The 17385-nt window shown below is 43.3% G+C and overlaps 1 protein-coding gene across 3 annotated transcripts in view; it reads left to right on the top strand.

The window, feature by feature from the left end:
• xrcc5 (X-ray repair complementing defective repair in Chinese hamster cells 5) overlaps positions 1-17385 on the top strand; it is a 398838-nt gene that overhangs the window by 120774 nt on the left and 260679 nt on the right. For all 3 annotated transcript variants that reach the window (XR_011961734.1, XM_072580078.1, XM_072580075.1), the window contains exon 6: positions 11330-11509. Coding sequence is in view for 2 of the 3 variants with exons in the window: in XM_072580078.1 (XP_072436179.1) it covers positions 11330-11509 (180 nt within the window). In the remaining variant the exon portion in view is untranslated. The remainder of the gene's footprint in view (positions 1-11329; positions 11510-17385) is intronic.

The following is a 17385-nucleotide window of genomic DNA, read 5'->3' as shown; positions in this document are numbered from 1 at the left end:
CTATTTTTCTTACAGATGGATGAGATATCATGCTGCAACTATACAAAACGCTGGTGTGGCCACACTTGGAATATTGTGTACAGTTCTGGTCGCCCCATTACAGGAAGGATGTGGAAGCATTAGAAAAGGTGCAGAGGAGATTTTCCAGGGTGTTGCCTGGTCTGGAGGGAAGGTCTTATGAGGAAAGGCTGAGAGACTTGGGTCTGTTCTCATTGGAAAGAAGGCTAAGGGGGGATTTGATAGAGACATACAAGATGATCAGAGGATTAGATAGGGTAGACAGTGAAAGACTTTTTCCTAGGATGATGACATCAGCAAATACGAGAGGGCATAGCTACAAATTGAGGGGTGGTAGATTTAAGACAGATGTCAGAGGCAAGTTCTTTATGCAGAGAATTGTAAGGGCATGGAATGCCCTACCTGCTAATGTAGTCAACACAGCCACATTAGGGAGATTTAAACAATCCTTAGATAAGCACATGGATGATTTTGGGATAGTGTAGGGGGATGAGCTGAGAATAGTTCACAGGTTGGCGCAACATTGAGGGCCGAAGGGCCTGGTCTGCGCTGTATTGTTCTATGTTCTATCTCCTTACAAGTTTGTTTCTCAATTTCCCTCTGACTATTAGGCGGTCTATAATACAATTCCAATAAGGTTATCATCCTTTTCTTATTTTTCAGTTCCACCCAAATAACTTGCCTGGATGTATTTCCGGGAATATCCTCCCTCAGCACAGCTGTAATGCTATCCCTTATCAAAAATGCCACCCTCTGCCCCCCCCCCCCCCCCCCCCCCCCCTCTCTCTTGCCTCCCCTTTCTATCTTTCCTGTAGCATTTGTATCCTGGAACATTAAGCTGCCAGTCCTGCCCATCCCTGAGCCATGTTTCTGTAATTGCTATGATATCCCAGCACCATGTTCCTAACCATGCCCTGAGTTCATCTGCCTTCCCTGTTAGGCCCCTTGCATTGAAATAAATGCAGTTTAATTTATTAGTCCTACCTTGTCCCTGCATGCCCTGACTGTTTGACTCGCTTCTGTTCTCAACTGTACCTGTCTCATATTGATGTCTTTCCTCACTATCTCCCTGGGTCCCACCCTCACCACCTTACTAGTTTAAATCCTTCCAAGGAGTTTTAGCAAATTTCCCCACCAGTATGTTAGTCCCATTCCAATTTAGGTGCAATCTGTCCTACTTGTACAGGTCACTTCTACCCCAAAAGACATTCCAATGATCCAAAAATGTGAATCCTTTTCCCATACACCAGCTCCTAAGCATGCATTCATCTGCTCTATCCTCCTATTCCTGCCCTCACTAGCTCGTAGCACCGGGAATAATCCAGATATGACTACTCTCTGGGATCTCCTTTTTAAATTTCTGCCTAACTCTCTGTAATCTCCCTTCAGAATCTCAACCTTTTCCCTTCCAATGTTGTTGGTTCCAATGTGGATAATGACCTCTTTCCGGCCCCTATCCCCCGTGAGAACATTCTGCACCCTCTCTGAGGCGTCCTTGATCCTGGCACCAGGGAAGCAACACACCATTCTGCTTTTTCGCTGCTGGCCACAGAAACGTCTGTCTGTACCTCGAACATCTGTCTGTACCTTGATCTCTTGGAACCCGATGTACCCCTCGTTGCATTAGAGCCAGTCTCCTTACCAGAAACTTGGCTGTTTGTGCTACGTTCCCCTGAGAATCCATCACCCCCTACATCTTCCAGCATACCTGTTTGAAATGGGTATATCTACAAAAGACTCCTGCACTAGCTGCCTACCTCTCTTACCTTTCCTGGAGTTAACCCATCTATGTGACTGTATCTGTGACTTCCCCCCCCCCCACTTCCTATAACTGCCAACCATCACATACTGTTGCTGTTGCAAAGTCCTCATTGCTTCTAACCCTCTGCAACCGATCCATTCGATCTGATAAGATTCGCAGCCCGCAGCATTTATGGCAGATATAATCCGCAGTAACCCCTAAACTCTCTTTAAACTCCTACATCTGACAAGATCACATCATTCTATTTAAGGCCATTTTTTGCTCCTTCACAATCTACAGATCCAGAAAGTAGCACAGTCTTATTCCACTACAAACACTGCCCCAGGTTAAATTAATAGTTATGGCTTATATTTTAAGTTTAATCAAGAGACATATCTCCAAAAACATATAATCAAGAAAAAACCTACTCTACTCACTACTGCAGATTCTCTGTAGGCCACACTTAAAACAATGATTAACTTATCTGATTCTGTGCCGTGAACTTCGCCCAACAGTTCCTCCAAGATCACTTGTGAATTTCACTGTTTGGTAATTTTCTCAGATGCACTCCGATGTACCTCACCATGTGCTTCCTTTGTCTGTTCTTCTCCCATTTAAAACTGCTGTTGTTTTGACTTTTTATTCCCAAAGTTCCAAAGCAATGCAACAGCATATGAAACAGTAATTGCTGCTGCTGCAATTTGAGAAAATCACCTCCAGCACCTAAAATACCTCAAAAAAGGAGCAGCTGTTACAGCCAGACATTTTTCTGTCCTCCATCTTGGATTACCCAGAATTATAAATTAGTCAGACACGATTTCCTTTTAATGAAGTCAGGTTGACTCTGCTTGAGTTGGTTATGATTTTCTAAATGTTCCCCTTTTACTTGATAATTGATTCTATTACATTTCCAGCAAGAGATTTCAAACTAATCAGTCTATAGTTACATGCATTTTGCCTCCTTTTCTTTTTAAATGGGAATGTCACACTGGTAGTTTCCCATCCTCTAGTACTTCTCCAGAACCAAGGATTCACTATCTCTGTAGCTACCTCTTTTAGGATCTGGGGATGCAGGGCTAGGGGACTTGTAAGTTTGTGTAATATTACTTCTTTATTATGGTAATGGTACCTAATTCCTCCCCAATATTCTTTTGTGATAATGTAATATTTGAAATATCTTCTAAAATGGACCAGAGCAGCCTCCCTCAAAATAAGGTAGCTTAGATCCTAACTTTTTCATATTTTAAAGGTAAATGTTATATGCTGTGTACCAGATGCCATAAAATTGTCAAACTACTCGATGTTAAGCAAAACACAATTTATTCATATATTATAGTTAAAATACAACAACAAAAAAAAAGCTTCGCTCTACCTCCATTGGAATGGTTAACAAAATAATAGATACAGTAAGTATTACTGTTCCAATATAGTAACAACCCATAAATACATCCTTAGCAAAAGGCAAATTCAGAAAATATGCAGTTGTCCAATCCAGGAGAAAAGAACATCAAAAGACAATTATGATAGAGAGTGAACTCCAGTTTTCAACTGTAGCAAAGACAAATGTGGTAATTTTTCACAACCCCAGTAGCTTCTGCTACTGAAAACTAAACCTAACAGGGTAACACAGTGGTTCAGTGGTTAGCACTGCTGCCTACCAGCGCCTATGACCCAGGTTTGATTCCAGCCTCAGGCAACTGTCTGTGTGGAGTTTGCATATTCTCCCCGTCCCACAATCCAAAGACAAGAAGGATAGGTTGCACCTGAACTGAAGGGGCACCAATATCCTGGGCAGGAGGTTTGCTAGAGTTCTTCGGAAGGGTTGAAACTAAATTGGCAGGGAGGTGGGAACTGGAGCTATGGAACAGTTGATGGAGTTGCTGATGAATAGTCAGATGTAGCGTGCAGAGAGTGAGGAGAGATCAGTACTTGGTAGGGCAACAATGCAGTCAATGTGATGAGTTGAAGTGTGTCAGTTTTAATACAAGAAGTATCAGGAATAAGGGTGATGAACTTAAAGCATGGATTGGTACTTGGAATTAGGATGTTGTGGCCATTATAGAGACTTGGATACCACAGGGACAGGAACGGTTGTTGGATGTTTCAGGGCTGAGATGTTTCAAAAGTAATGGGGGGGGGGGGGGCGGGAGGTAAAAGAGCTGGAGGAGTGGCATTGCTAATCAGGGATCGTATCACAGCTGCAGAAAGGTAGGTCGTCGAGGAGGGTTTGTTGATAGAGTTAGTATAGATGGAGGTCAGAAAAAGGAAAGGAGCAGTCACTTTCCTAGGAGTTTTCTACAGAACCTCCAGTAGCAACAGAGACAGAAAGGAACAGATTGGGAGGCAGATTTTGGAAAGGTGCAGAAGTAGCAGGCTTGTTGTCATGGGTGAATTCAACATCCTGAATATTGATTGGACCTTCCTTAGTTGAAATAGTTTAAATGGAGCAGTTTTTGTCATGTGTGTTCAGGAAGGGTTCCTGACTCAATATGTAGATACCTGAACTGCTGTGCTCTTCCAGCACCACTAATCCAGAATCTGGTTTCCTGCATCTGCAGTCATTGCTTTTACCTCAATATGTAGATAGGCCGACCGGAGGGGAGGCCATATTTGATTTGGTGCTTGGCAACGAACCAGGCCAGGTGTCAGATCTCTTTGTGGGAGAACATTTCACTGATAATGATCACAACTCCCTGACCTTTGCTATACTCATGAAGAGGGATAGGAGCAGATAGTATGGGAAAGTATGTAATTGGGGGAGGGGGATATTATAATGATATTAGGCAGGAACTGGAGCGCCCAAATTGGGAGCAGATATTCTCAGGGAAATGCACGACAGAAATGTGGAAGTTGTTTAGGTAACAGTTACTGATAGTAGTGGAGAAGCTTAACCCCACTGAGACAAGGAAAGGATGGTAGGTTGAAAGAATCTTGCATGACAAGGGATGTGGAACATCTAGGCAAGAGGAAGAAGGAAGCTTACTTGAGGTTGAGGAGGCAAGGACCAGACAGGGCTCTAGAGGGTTACAAGGTAGCCAGAAATAAACTGAAGAATGGACTTAGGAGAGCTAAAAAGGGGCATGAAAAAGCTTTGGCAGGTAGGATTAAGGAAAACCCAAAGGCACTGTACACTTATGTGAAGAACAAGAGAATGGCCAGGGTGAAGGTAGAACCGATCAGGGATAGTGGAGGGGACTTGCGCCTGAAGACAGAGGAAATAGGGGAGATCATGAATGAATACTTTGCTCCAGCATTCACTACTGAAAGGGACCTTGACGTTTGTGAGGGCAGTATGAAACAGACTGATATGGTTGAACAGGTTGATGTTAAGAAGGAGGATGTGCTGAAAATTTTGAAAATCAGGGGATTGAGTGTAAGATCTGCAAGGGTATGCTGCAGCTCTATAGAGCCTTGGTTAGACTACACTGGGAATATTGTGTTCAGTTCTGGTCACCTCATTATAGGAAGGATGTGGAAGCTTTAGAGAGTGCAGAGGAGATTTTCCAGGATGCTGCCTGGACTGGAAGGCATGTCTTTTGAAGAAAGGTTGAGGGAGCTAGGGCTTTTCTCATTAGAGTGAAGAAGGATGAAAGGTGACTTGATAGAGGTGTACAAGATGATGAGAGCCACAGAGTGGATAACCAGAAACTTTTCCCACGAGGGTATATAATTTGAAGGTGGTTGGTGGAATGTTTAGGGGAGATGTCAGAGGTCGGTTCTTTACACAGAGTGTGGTGGGTACGTGGAATGCACTGCCAACAGTGGTGGTAGAGTCATACAGAAGTGAGATTTAAGCGGCTCTTGAATAGGTATGTGGATGGTAGTACAATGAAGGGTATATAGGTTAGTTTGATCTTAAAGTAGGATAAAAGGTTGGCACAACATTGAGGGCTAAAGAACAGTGCTGTATTGTTCTTTGTGCAGGTAAGGCGGATTGGCCATGCAAAATTGCCCATAGCATCCAGCAATGTGCAGGCTAGATGGATCAGCTGTGGAAAATGTAAGGTTACAAGAGCAGGATAGAAGGTGTGTGTCTGGGTGGGATACTCTTCGGTGGGTTGGTGTGGACTTGATAGGACAAACAGCCTGCTTTTGCACTTGGGATTCTGTGATGATGATTTTAAACATCGTGGTTCTGTGGGAGTTTGATCACACCCATTCAGGCTGCTTCTACTGTTCCAACTTTTAAAACAAAAACCCAAGGCCTCCCAAGATGTTCACTGGCTTTCCAACTAGACAGCTTGGCACTTAGAACATAGAACATTACAGCACAGTACAGGCCCTTTGGCCCTCGATGTTGCACCGACCTCTCGTACCAATCTGAAGCCCATCTAACCTACACTATTCCATGTATGTCCATATGCTTGTCCAATGACGACTTAAATGTACTTAAAGTTGGTGAATCTACTACCGTTGCAGGCAAAGCATTCCATACCCTTATTACTCTCTGAGTAAAGAAACTACCTCTGACATCTGTCCTATATCTATCACCCCTCAATTTAAAGCTATGCCCCCTCGTGCTCGCCGTCACCATTCTTGGAAAAAGGCTCTCCCTGTCCACCCTATCTAACCCTCTGATTATCTTATATGTCTCTATTAAGTCACCTCTCAACCTTCTCTCTAACGCAAGCAGCCTCAAGTCCTTCAGCCTTTCCTCGTAAGACCTTCCCTCCATACCAGGCAACATGCTAGTAAATCTCCTCTGCACTCTTTCCAAAGCTTCCACATCCTTCTTATAATGTGGTGACCAGAACTGTACACAATACTCCAAGTGTGGCCGCACCAGAGTTTTGTACAACTGTAGCATAACGTAATTGTTCCGGAACTCGATCCCTCTGTTAATAAAAGCTAAAACACTGTATGCCTTCTTAACAACCCTGTCAACCTGGGTGGCAACTTTCAAGGATCTGTGTACCTGGACACCGAGATCTCTCTGCTCATCTACACTACCAAGAATCTTACCATTAGCCCAGTATTTTGCATTCTGGTTACTCCGACCAAAGTGAATCACCTCACACTTATCCGCATTAACCTCCATTTGCCACCTCTCAGCCCAGCTCTGCAGCTTATCTATGTCTCTCTGTAACCAACAACATCCTTCGTCACTATCCCCAACTCCACCGACCTTAGTGTCATCTGCAAATTTACTAACCCACCCTTCTACACCCTCATCCAAGTCGTTTATAAAAATGACGAACAGCAGTGGACCCAACACCGACCCTTGCGGTACACCACTAGTAACTGGACTCCAGGATGAACAATTCCCATCAACCACCACCCTCAGTCTTCTTTCAGCAAGCCAATTACTGATCTAAACTGCTATATCTCCCTGATCTAAACTGCTATATCTCCCAACAATCCCATTCCTCCGCATTTTGTACAATAGCCTACTGTGGGGAACCTTATCCATCGCCTTGCTGAAATCCATATACACCACATCAACTGGTTTACTCTAATCTACCAATTTGGTCACCTTCTCAAAGAACTCAATAAGGTTTGTGAACACGACGTACCCTTCACAAAACCGTGCTAACTATCCCTAATCAAATTATTCTTTTCTGGATGATTATAAATCCTGTCTCTTGTAACCTTTTCCAACACTTTACCAACAACTGAAGTAAGGTTCACTGGTCTACAATTACCAGGATTGTCTCTACTCCCCTTCTTGAACAGGGGAACCACACTTGCTATCCTCCAGTCTTCTGGCACTATTCCTGTTGACAATGACGATTTAAAGATCAATGCCAAAGGCTCGGCAATCTCCTCCCTGGCTTCCCAGAGGATCCTAGGATAAATCCCATCCAGCCCAGGGGACTTATCTATTTTCACACTTTGCAGGATTTCTAATACCTTGTGAACCTCAATCCCACCTAGTTTAGTAGCCTGTATCTCAGTATTCTCCTCGACCACATTGTCATTTTCTAGAGTGAATACTGTCTAGGGCAGGCACGGTGGCACAGTGGTTAGCACTGCTGCCTCACAGCGCCAGAGACCTGGGTTCAATTCCTGCCTCAGGCGACTGACTGTGTGGAGTTTGCACATTCTCCCCGTGTCTGCGTGGGTTTCCTCCGGGTGCTCCGGTTTCCTCCCACAGTCCAAAGATGTGCAGGTTAGGTGAATTGGCCATGCTAAATTGCCCGTAGTGTTAGGTAAGGGGTAGATGTAGGGGTATGGGTGGGTTGCGCTTCGGCGGGGCGGTGTGGACTTGTTGGGCCGAAGGGCCTGTTTCCACACTGTAAGTAATCTAATCTAATCTAAAAATATTCATTTAGTGCTTCCCCTATCTCCTCTGACTCCACACACAACTTCCCACTACTATCCTTGATTTGCCCTAATCTTACTCTTGTCATTCTTTTATTCCTTAAATACTTATAGAAAGCCTTAGGATTTACCCTGATCGTATCTGCCACCAACTTCTCATGTCTCCTCCTGGCTCTTCTGAGCTCTCTCTTTAGGCCTTTCCTGGCTACCTTGTAATCCACAAGCACCCTAACTGAGCCTTCACATCTCATCCTAACATAAGCCTTTTTCTTCCTCTTGACCAGAGATTCCACTTCCTTCGTAAACCACGGCTCCCGTGCTCTACAGCTTCCTCCCTGCCTGACAGGTACATACTTATCTAGAACACACAGGAGCTTTTCCTTGAATAAGCTCCACATTTCTAATGTGCCCATCCCCTGCAGTTTCCTTCTCCATCCTATGCTTCCTAAATCTTGCCTAATCGCATCGTAATTGCCTTTCCCACAGCTGTAACTCTTGCCCAGTGGTATACACTAATCCCTTTCTATCATTAAAGTAAACATAACAGAATTGTGATCGCTATCACCAAAGTGCTTACCTACTTCCAAGTCTAACACCTGGCCGGGCTTATTACCCAATACCAAATCTAATGTGGCTTTGCCCCTTGTTGGCCTGTCTACATACTGTGTCAGGAAGCCCTCCTGCACACTGGACAAAAACTGGCCCATCTATAGTACTCGTACTATAGTGTTCCCAGTCAATATTTGGAAAGTTGAAGTCTCCCATGGCAACTACCCTGTCTCTCTCACTCCTATCGAGAATTATCTTTGCTATCCTTTCCCCTGCATCTCTGGAACTATTCAGAGGCTATAGAAAACTCCCAACAGGGTGACCTCTCCTTTCCTGTTTCTAACCTCAGCCCACACTACCTCAGTTGACGAGTCCCCAAACATCCTTTCTGCAACGGTAATACTATCCTTGACCAACAATGCCACACCTCCCCCTCTTTTACCATCTTCTCTGTTCTTACTGAAACATCTAAATCCTGGAACCTGCAACAACCATTCCTGCCCCTGCTCTATCCCTGTCTCCGAAATGGCCATAACATCGAAGTCCCAGGTACCAACCCATGCTGCAAGTTCATCCACCTTATTCCGGATGTTCCTGGCGTTGAAGCAGACACACTTCAAACCAACTTCTTGCTTGCCGGTGCCATCTTGCATCCCTGAAACTTGATTTCGGACCTCTCTACTCTTAGCCTTTTCTATACTCGAACTACAATTTTGGTTCCCATCCCCCTGCTGGATTAGTTTAAACCTACCCCAATTCTGTCTTAAAACCTCTCTTTGAAAAAAAAGAGACAAAATAGTCTCTTTAAAGCCGTAGTATTGTCACACATCTGCTATAAAGACTGATGTAAAATATCTGTTGAAATCCTCTGCCATTTCTTTGTTTCCTCAGCTATCTCCCCAGATTAATTTTCAAATGGACTCATATACATTTTGAGCTCTTTTATATATTTAAAGAAGCTCTTATTATCAGTTTGCCAAGAGAGTTTATTTTCTCTGCTTTTTTTAAATCATCTTTTTATGCTAGATTCTGAATTCATTTCAGTCTTCAATCACTGACTTTGGCCTCCTTATATGTTTTTCATTCAATTTAATACTTTTCTTAATGTGTTTTGTTAGCTATGGTTGTTTTATCTCTGTCTTAAAATCCTTCCTTCTTACTGGGATATGGTTTTGCTGAGAATCATGAATTAGCTCCATGTATGTCTGCTCGCTTACTAATCTATCTGCCTAATTTACTTTAGCCAACGCTATGCTCACTTAATTACAATTCCCTTTATTTAAATTAAGCACAGTTTTTTTCTGACTCAAGTATTTCTCTCTGAAACTAAATATGAATTCTACCATTATTATGATCACTACTTCCTTGGAGACCTTTTACTCTGAGATCATTTATTCAAACTGTCTCATTTCCCATTGCCAGGTTCATGATCACCTGCTCCCTAGTTGGCTCCATGCAGGGAAGTGAAGCCCCAGTGGTATTGTCGATTTGCTATTCATCTAGAGACCCTATTAATGTTGTAGGGCTGTTTATTCAAATGATGTTGTGGCAGATGATGGAATTTGACTTCAATAAATATCTGGAATTAGGAGTCTAATGATGACCATGAAACCATTGTCACTTGTCAGAGGAAAGAAAACACTTTTGGTTCACTAATGTTCTCTAGGGACAGAAATTGCCAATGTGTTACCTCAACACCATGAGCTTTTAATTTCCGTAATAATCTTTGATGTGGCACCTTGCGGCTCGGTGGCATAGTGGTTAGTACTGCTGCCTCACAGTGCCAGAGACCTGGGTTCAATACCCGTCTCGAGATTCTGTCTGTGTGGCGTTTGTACATTCTTCCCTTGTCTGCGCAGGTTTCCTCCAGGTGCTCCGGTTTCCTCCCACAGTCCAAAGATGTGCCGGTTAGGTGAATTGGCCATGCTAAATTGCCTATAGTGTTCGGTGAAGAGGTAAATGTAGGGCAATGGGTCTGGGTGGGTTGCTGTTCAGAGGGTCGGTGTGGACTTGTTGGGCCAAAGGGCCTGCTTCCACACTGTAAGTAAACTAATCTTATCAAATACCTTCTGAAAATCTAAGTACAATACATCCACTGATTTCCGTTTATCCACAGCAGAGGTTAGTTCTTCAAAGAACTCCAGTAAGTTAGACAAACATGATTTCCCTTAAACAAAACCATATTGGTTCTGCATGGTTATCCAAGTGTCCTTAATGGTCTTCTAACATTTTTTTGGTGATACGTGTTAAGCTAACTGGCCTGTAGTTTCCTGATTTCTGCGTCTGTCACTTTTTAAATAATGGAGTTACATGAGCTATTTTCTAATCTTAAGAAACCTTTTCCAAATCTAATCTGTTTTTGAATTATCTCTACTTCTTGTAAGATACTTGGATGGAAATTCATCAGGACCCAGGGACCTGTCGCAGTTGCAACAATGTACTCAGCTACTTCCCTGATAATTGTACATTTTTTGAATTTCTCCCTCCCTTTCAATTCCTGATTTACAACTTTTTCCAGAGTGTCACTTTCTATCTCTTAACTCTTCGTTACAAATTCCCAAAACTCATTTTCTGTAGGACAAATACTTTTTTTTGCCTTGATTGTCCACGTTGGTCTACTTCTAAGGTTACAAATGCCAAAATTCATTGAACTAAATTTACTACGCATCATCAAGAAATGGCTAATTTTTCTTCGGTCATCATGTGAATTGTTAATCATTAATCTGTGCTATAAACTGTTCTAAATCCACTTCCATACAGCTTGCCATTCCCACTGAACACCTCCAGCATTGGAGATGGTGGAGATGCTGCAGAAAGACAGTGGAAAACGTCACCAAGAAAAGAGCTCACTGCACAACAGAAAGAGGGAATGCGAATGGTCAAGAAAGTGATGCTGTCCTTGGATGAAGTGGGTGGTTTAGATGAAGTCTTCACTTTCAGGTGAGAAAAGTTACAATTTGGAAAAAATTACCAAAAAACAAACATTGGATAACAGGTAGAGTCAACAAAATTTATAATGAGGATTAAGGATGTGGCAGCGAATACTCTTGTTTGACTTCACTGAAGTATCTAGTGTAAATTAGGAACTGCAAGATATTAATATTACTTTTTAAGAAGTGCTAGAGACATTAATAGGATTCATAGTAGATAAACTAACTCAGTAAGGATGTGGGAGCCAAGTGAGCATATCAGCGAAACATTCAAAGATTTGTAAAATACCTGGAGATACAACTGGCACTTGCAGAGACTGGCAAGTTAATCAGCGAAGTCCAAATAAGGGAGAAAGAAATGTAGTCTGAATAAGAATTACTGTGCATGTATGTGAATGTGTGGAGTGTAATAATAAGATTGGGGAATCACAGGTACAGATTACAACGTGGAACTATGATTTGGCAGTAACAGATGCCTGGGCCCAAGGTGTTCAAAAAAGATAGGAAAGGAAGGAAAGATGATGGGCTGTCAGTATTGGTGAAAGAGAACATTGCAGTTCTGGAAAGAGAAGATGTCTGAGAGGGTGCAGACAGAGAAGCAATTTGAATAGAGCTAAGGAACACAAATTTTACAATTACATTGCTAAATGTAATCTTTAGAATTAGAATCCCTACAGTGTGGAAACAGGTCCTTTGACCCAACAAGTCCACACTGACCCTCTGAAGAGTAACCCACCCAGACCCATTCCCCTACCGTATATTCTCCTCTGACCAATAACCTACACTATGAGCAATTTAGCATGGTCAATTCACCTAACCTGCACATCTTTGGATTGTGGGAGGAAACCAGAGCATCTGGAGGAAACCCACATAGACATGGGGAGAATGTGCAAACTCCACACAGGCAGTCTCTGGCGCTGTGAGACAGCAGTGCTAACGACTGAGCCACTGTGCCGCCCCTTTTTTTAAATTTTATTTCCCACTATCTACAAAAATGCTCTGATATTTCTTTAGGTTCAAATGCAATAATCTGAATTTTCACCAGCATGCTCCCCATTAACAAAAATGTAATTGATAGCTCTGTTAGGAAAGATGTTATTTCAGCATTTTACAAACCAAATGCAGGTTACAATAATTTCTAGTAATAAAATAGAATTTATTAATAACTTGCCAACAGATTAAATGCATGAATCCCTAACTCTGAAAACCTTTTCTCTAAAATTAGCCTCTTAAATTGATGCTCGCTTACACACAAAAGGAAATGGAGCAAAATATTTAACCTTTCACACTATTGTATTAAGGAACATTTCAAAAGGAACCTGGGTGATTGCAAAATGTGGTGAGCGCTGTTGTAACTTAGGTGTCAGCAGCTACTGTATGATACAGATACTCCCTCTTGTAGGCACAAAGTGGGTAGAACGTAGCCACAACAAACTTGGCCATCGAACATTCTTCTGGTCAGCATCTGCTGGGCGACTTTGTTGTCAGCCGCACTTCTGAATTCAACAAAAACCTGGCCTTTACCAGGATTCTCCTTTGGGACAAGCAGGGGGTGGCATGGTGGCACTGTGGCTCAGTCGTTAGCACTGCTGCCTCACAGCACCAGGGTCCCAGGTTCGATTCCAGCCTTGGGCAACTGTCTGTGGAGTTTGCACATTCTCCCTGTTTCTGCATGGCTTTCCTCCGGGTGCTCCGATTTCATCCCACAGTCCAAAGATGTGCGGGTCTGGTGCTAAATTGCCCACTGTGTTTGGTGCATTAGTCAGAGGGAAATGGGTCAGGTGGGTTACTCTTTGGAGGGTTGGTGTGGACTGGTTGGGCCGAAGGGCCTGTTTCCAGACTATAGGAAATCTAATCAAATCTAGTCTATAGACCATCATAGAATCTGTAAAGTGTGAAAACAGGCCATTTGGCCTATCAAGACTACACTGACTCTCCGAGGTGCATTCCACCCAGACTCACTCAGCTACCTTTCCCTGTAACCCAGAATTTCCCATGGCTAATGCACCTAGCCTACACATCCCCAGACACAATGGGCAACTTAGCATAGCCAATCCACCTAACCTGCACATCCTTGGACTGTGGGAGGAAACCGGAGCACCTGGAGGAAACTCATGCCGACACTGGGAGAATGTGCAAACTGGGTCCCGGGCCTTCTGAGGGAGTGCTAACCATTGAGTGGTCATACCGCCTGTACCAACAACTAGTGGAAAGAGTGTACAAGAACAAGTCTGCAGGGAAATTACAGTATAAAATAATTATTATGGGGAGTTTTCAACTGTGCAAATACAGACTGGGATATTTTACACTGAAATTGTAAAGGCTACAAGGGGCAAATGTTCCTGCATGTTTCCTACACCAATTTGTGTTCAATACAACGTGAAAGTGCGCACTGTTGGAACAGGTCCTTCAGAATGATATAGATGATAAGAGAAATTGAGAGCACAATCAAAAAAAAAAGGAGGCATATACAAAGTTTTGGAAACCAAAGACAGTCAGAGCCCTCAAAAAATACAAAGACACTAGGAAAGAACTCAAAGAATTAAGACCAAAAGGGGCCTTGAAATGACCTTGCAAAAATGATTAAGGAACATTCCAAGGTGTTGTATGCATACATAAAGATCAAGAGGGTCGCTAGCGAAAGGGTAGGTCCACTCAATGACATAGAAGGGAAATTATCTGTGGAGCAGGGGAAAGTGAGTGAGGTCCTTAATGAATACTTTGCATTGGTATTCACAAAGGGGAAGGCCAGGGTGAATGTTGAGGTTTGTGAGGTGTATGTTAATATTCTAAGGCATGCCGATATAAAAACGTTGTGGGTGTTTTGAAAAGCATTAAGGTACAGGATATGATGGGATCTATCCAAGAAAGCTGAGGGAGGCAGGTGAGGAAATTGCTGGAGCTTTACATGAAATTTTAGTATCCTCTTTCATTACAGGAAAGATCCCAGAGAACTGGAGAATAGCCAACATTGTTATTTTGTTTAAGGGGGGGCAACAGGGATGATCAGGGGAAATCATGTCTCACAAACTTGATTGAGTTTTTTGAGGAAGTAACAAAGAGGATTGATGAGGGCAGAATGGTAGATGTGATCTATATGGACTTCAGTAAGGTGTTCAACAAGGTTCCCCATGGGAGACTGATTAGCAAGGTTAGATCTCACGGAATACAAGGAGAACTAGCCATTTGGATACAGAACTGGCTCAAAGGTAGAAGACAGAGGGTAGCGGTGGAGTGTTGTTTTTCAGGCTGGAGGCCTATGACCAGTGGAGTGCCACAAGGATCGGTGCTGAGTACTCTACTTTTTGTCGTTTACACAAATGATTTAGATGCAAGCGTAAGAGGTACAGTTAGTAAGTTTGCAGATGACACCAAAATTGGAGGTTTAATGAACAGCGAAGAGGGTTACCTCAGATTACAACAGGATCTGGACCAGATGGACCAGTGGGCTGAGAAGTGGCAGGTGGAGTTTAATTCAGATAAATGTGAGGTGCTGCATTTTGGGAAAGCAAATCTTAGCAGGACTTATACACTTAATAATAAGGTCCTAGGGAGTGTTGCTGAACAAAGAGATCTTGGAGTGCAGGTTCATAGCTCCTTGAAAGTGGAGTCGCAGGTAGGTAGGATAGTGAAGAATGCATTTGGTATGCTTTCCTTTATTGGTCAGAGTATTGAGTACAGGAGTTGGGAGGCTACGTTGCTGCTGTACAGGACATTGGTTAAGCCACTGTTAGAATATTGTGTGCAGTTCTGGTTTCCTTCCTATCGGAAAGATGTTGTGAAACTTGACAGGGTTCAGAAAAGATTTACAAGGATGTTGTGAGGGTTGGAGGATTTGAGCTACAGAGAGAGGCTGAACAGGCTGGGGCTGTTTTCCCTGGAGCGTCAGAGGCTAAGGGGTGACCTTATGGAAGTTTACAAAATTATGAGGGGCATGGATAAGGTAAATAGGCAAAGTCTTTTCCCTGGGGTTGGGGAGTCCAGAACTAGAGGGCATAGGTTTAGGGTGAGAGGGGAAAGATATAAAAAAGACCTATGGGGCAACGTTTTCACACAGAGGGTGGTATGTGTATGGAATGAGCTACCAGAGGAAGTGGTGGATGCTGATACAATTGCAACATTGGACTGGGTGCTGGCAGGTGGGACTAGATTGGGTTGGGATATCTGGTCGGTTGGACTGAAGATGCTGTACATCTCTATGACTCTAAGTGTACTTTCCACGTGTATCCCCCTGAAACCTTCCACTTCTCACCTTGAAAACGTGACCTCTTGTTATTGAATCCTTCACCCTGGAAAAAAGCTTGTCTCTACCCACCCTGTCTATACCCTTTATGATTTTGTAAACCTTAATCAGGTCCCCCCTTAATCTCCTTCTTTCTAATGAAAACAAACCTAACCTACTCAACGTCTCTTCATTACTAGCACCTTCCATACCAATGGTTGAGGACGTGCGCTGGTGGCTAAATAAATTTGCAGATGACACAAAGTTTGGAGGAGTTGTGGATAGTGTGGAGGGCTGTTATAAATTGCAATGGGACATTGACAGAATGCAGAACTGGGCTGATAAGTGGGAGATGGAATTCAACCTGGAAAAGTGTGAAGTGATTCACTTTGGAAGGTCAAATTTGAATGCAGAATACAGGGTTAAAGGCGGGATTCTTGGCAGAGTCAAGGAACAGCAGGATCTTGGGTCCATGTCCACAGACCTTTCAAAGTTGCCACCCAAGTTGATAGGGTTTCAAGAAGGCATATGGTGTGTTGGCTTTCATTAGCAGGGGGATCGAGTCTAAGAGCCGTGAGGCTATGCTGCAGCTGTATAGAGTCTAGTTAGACCACGCTTGGAATATTGTATTCAATTCTGGTTGCCTCATTATAGGACAGGTGTGGAAGATTTAGAGAGAGTACAGACGAGATTTGCCAGGATGTTGTCTGGACTGGAGGGCACATCTTATGAAGAAAGATTGAGGGAGCTAAGGCTTTTCTCACTGGAGCAAAGAAAGATGAGAGGTGACTTGATTGAGGTGTTCAAGATGATGTTGGCTGAGAGTGAGTTGCTGGAAAAGCACCGCAGGTCAGGCAGCATCCAAGGAGCAGGAAAATTGGCGTTTCAGCCCAGAGCCCTTCATCAGGAATGACATTCCTGATGAAGGGCTCCGGCCTGAAATGTCAATTTTCCTCCTCCTTGGATGCTGCCTGACCTGCTGTGCTTTTTCAGTAATACACTCAACTCTGATCTCCAACATCCGCAGACCTCATTGTTTCCATGTTCAAGATGATGACAGGCACAGATAACCAGAGACTTTTTCCCCGAGGGAAATAGTTATCATGAGAAGGCATAATTTTAAGGTGATTAGAGGAAGGTTTAGGGGAGATGTCAGAGGTAAGTTCTTTACAGAGAGAGTGGTGGGTGTGTGGAATGTACAGCCAGCAACGGTACGAGATACATTATGGACATTTAAGCAAATCTCGGATAGGCACATGGAAGATAGTGCAATGAAGGATATGTAGATTAGTCTGATCTTACACCAGGATAAAAGGTTGGCACAACTTCGAGGGCCAAAGGGCCTGTACTGTGCTGTACTTTTCTATGTTTACCTTAAACCTAGATCACCTAGTAATTGGGACTTCAACCCTGGGGAAAAGATTTAACTATCCATTCTCACCATGCCTCTCACATCGTAGAGACAGGACATTTCAGAGAACATCTCTGGGACACCCGCATTCACCAATCCCACTGCCCCCTGGCTGAACACTACAACTCCCCCTCCCGATCCATCAAGGTATGCATGTCCTGGGCCTCCTCCACCGCCAAACCGTTATCACTCGACGCCTGGAGAAGGAATGCCTAATATTCCACCTTGGGACCCTGCAAACATGCAGATAAAT

This window comes from Chiloscyllium punctatum, chromosome 10, assembly GCF_047496795.1.
Source record: "Chiloscyllium punctatum isolate Juve2018m chromosome 10, sChiPun1.3, whole genome shotgun sequence".
Lineage (NCBI taxonomy): Eukaryota > Metazoa > Chordata > Chondrichthyes > Orectolobiformes > Hemiscylliidae > Chiloscyllium > Chiloscyllium punctatum.
The sequence above is the reverse complement of the archived record's forward strand: the minus strand, read 5'-3'. Positions and strand labels throughout refer to the sequence as shown.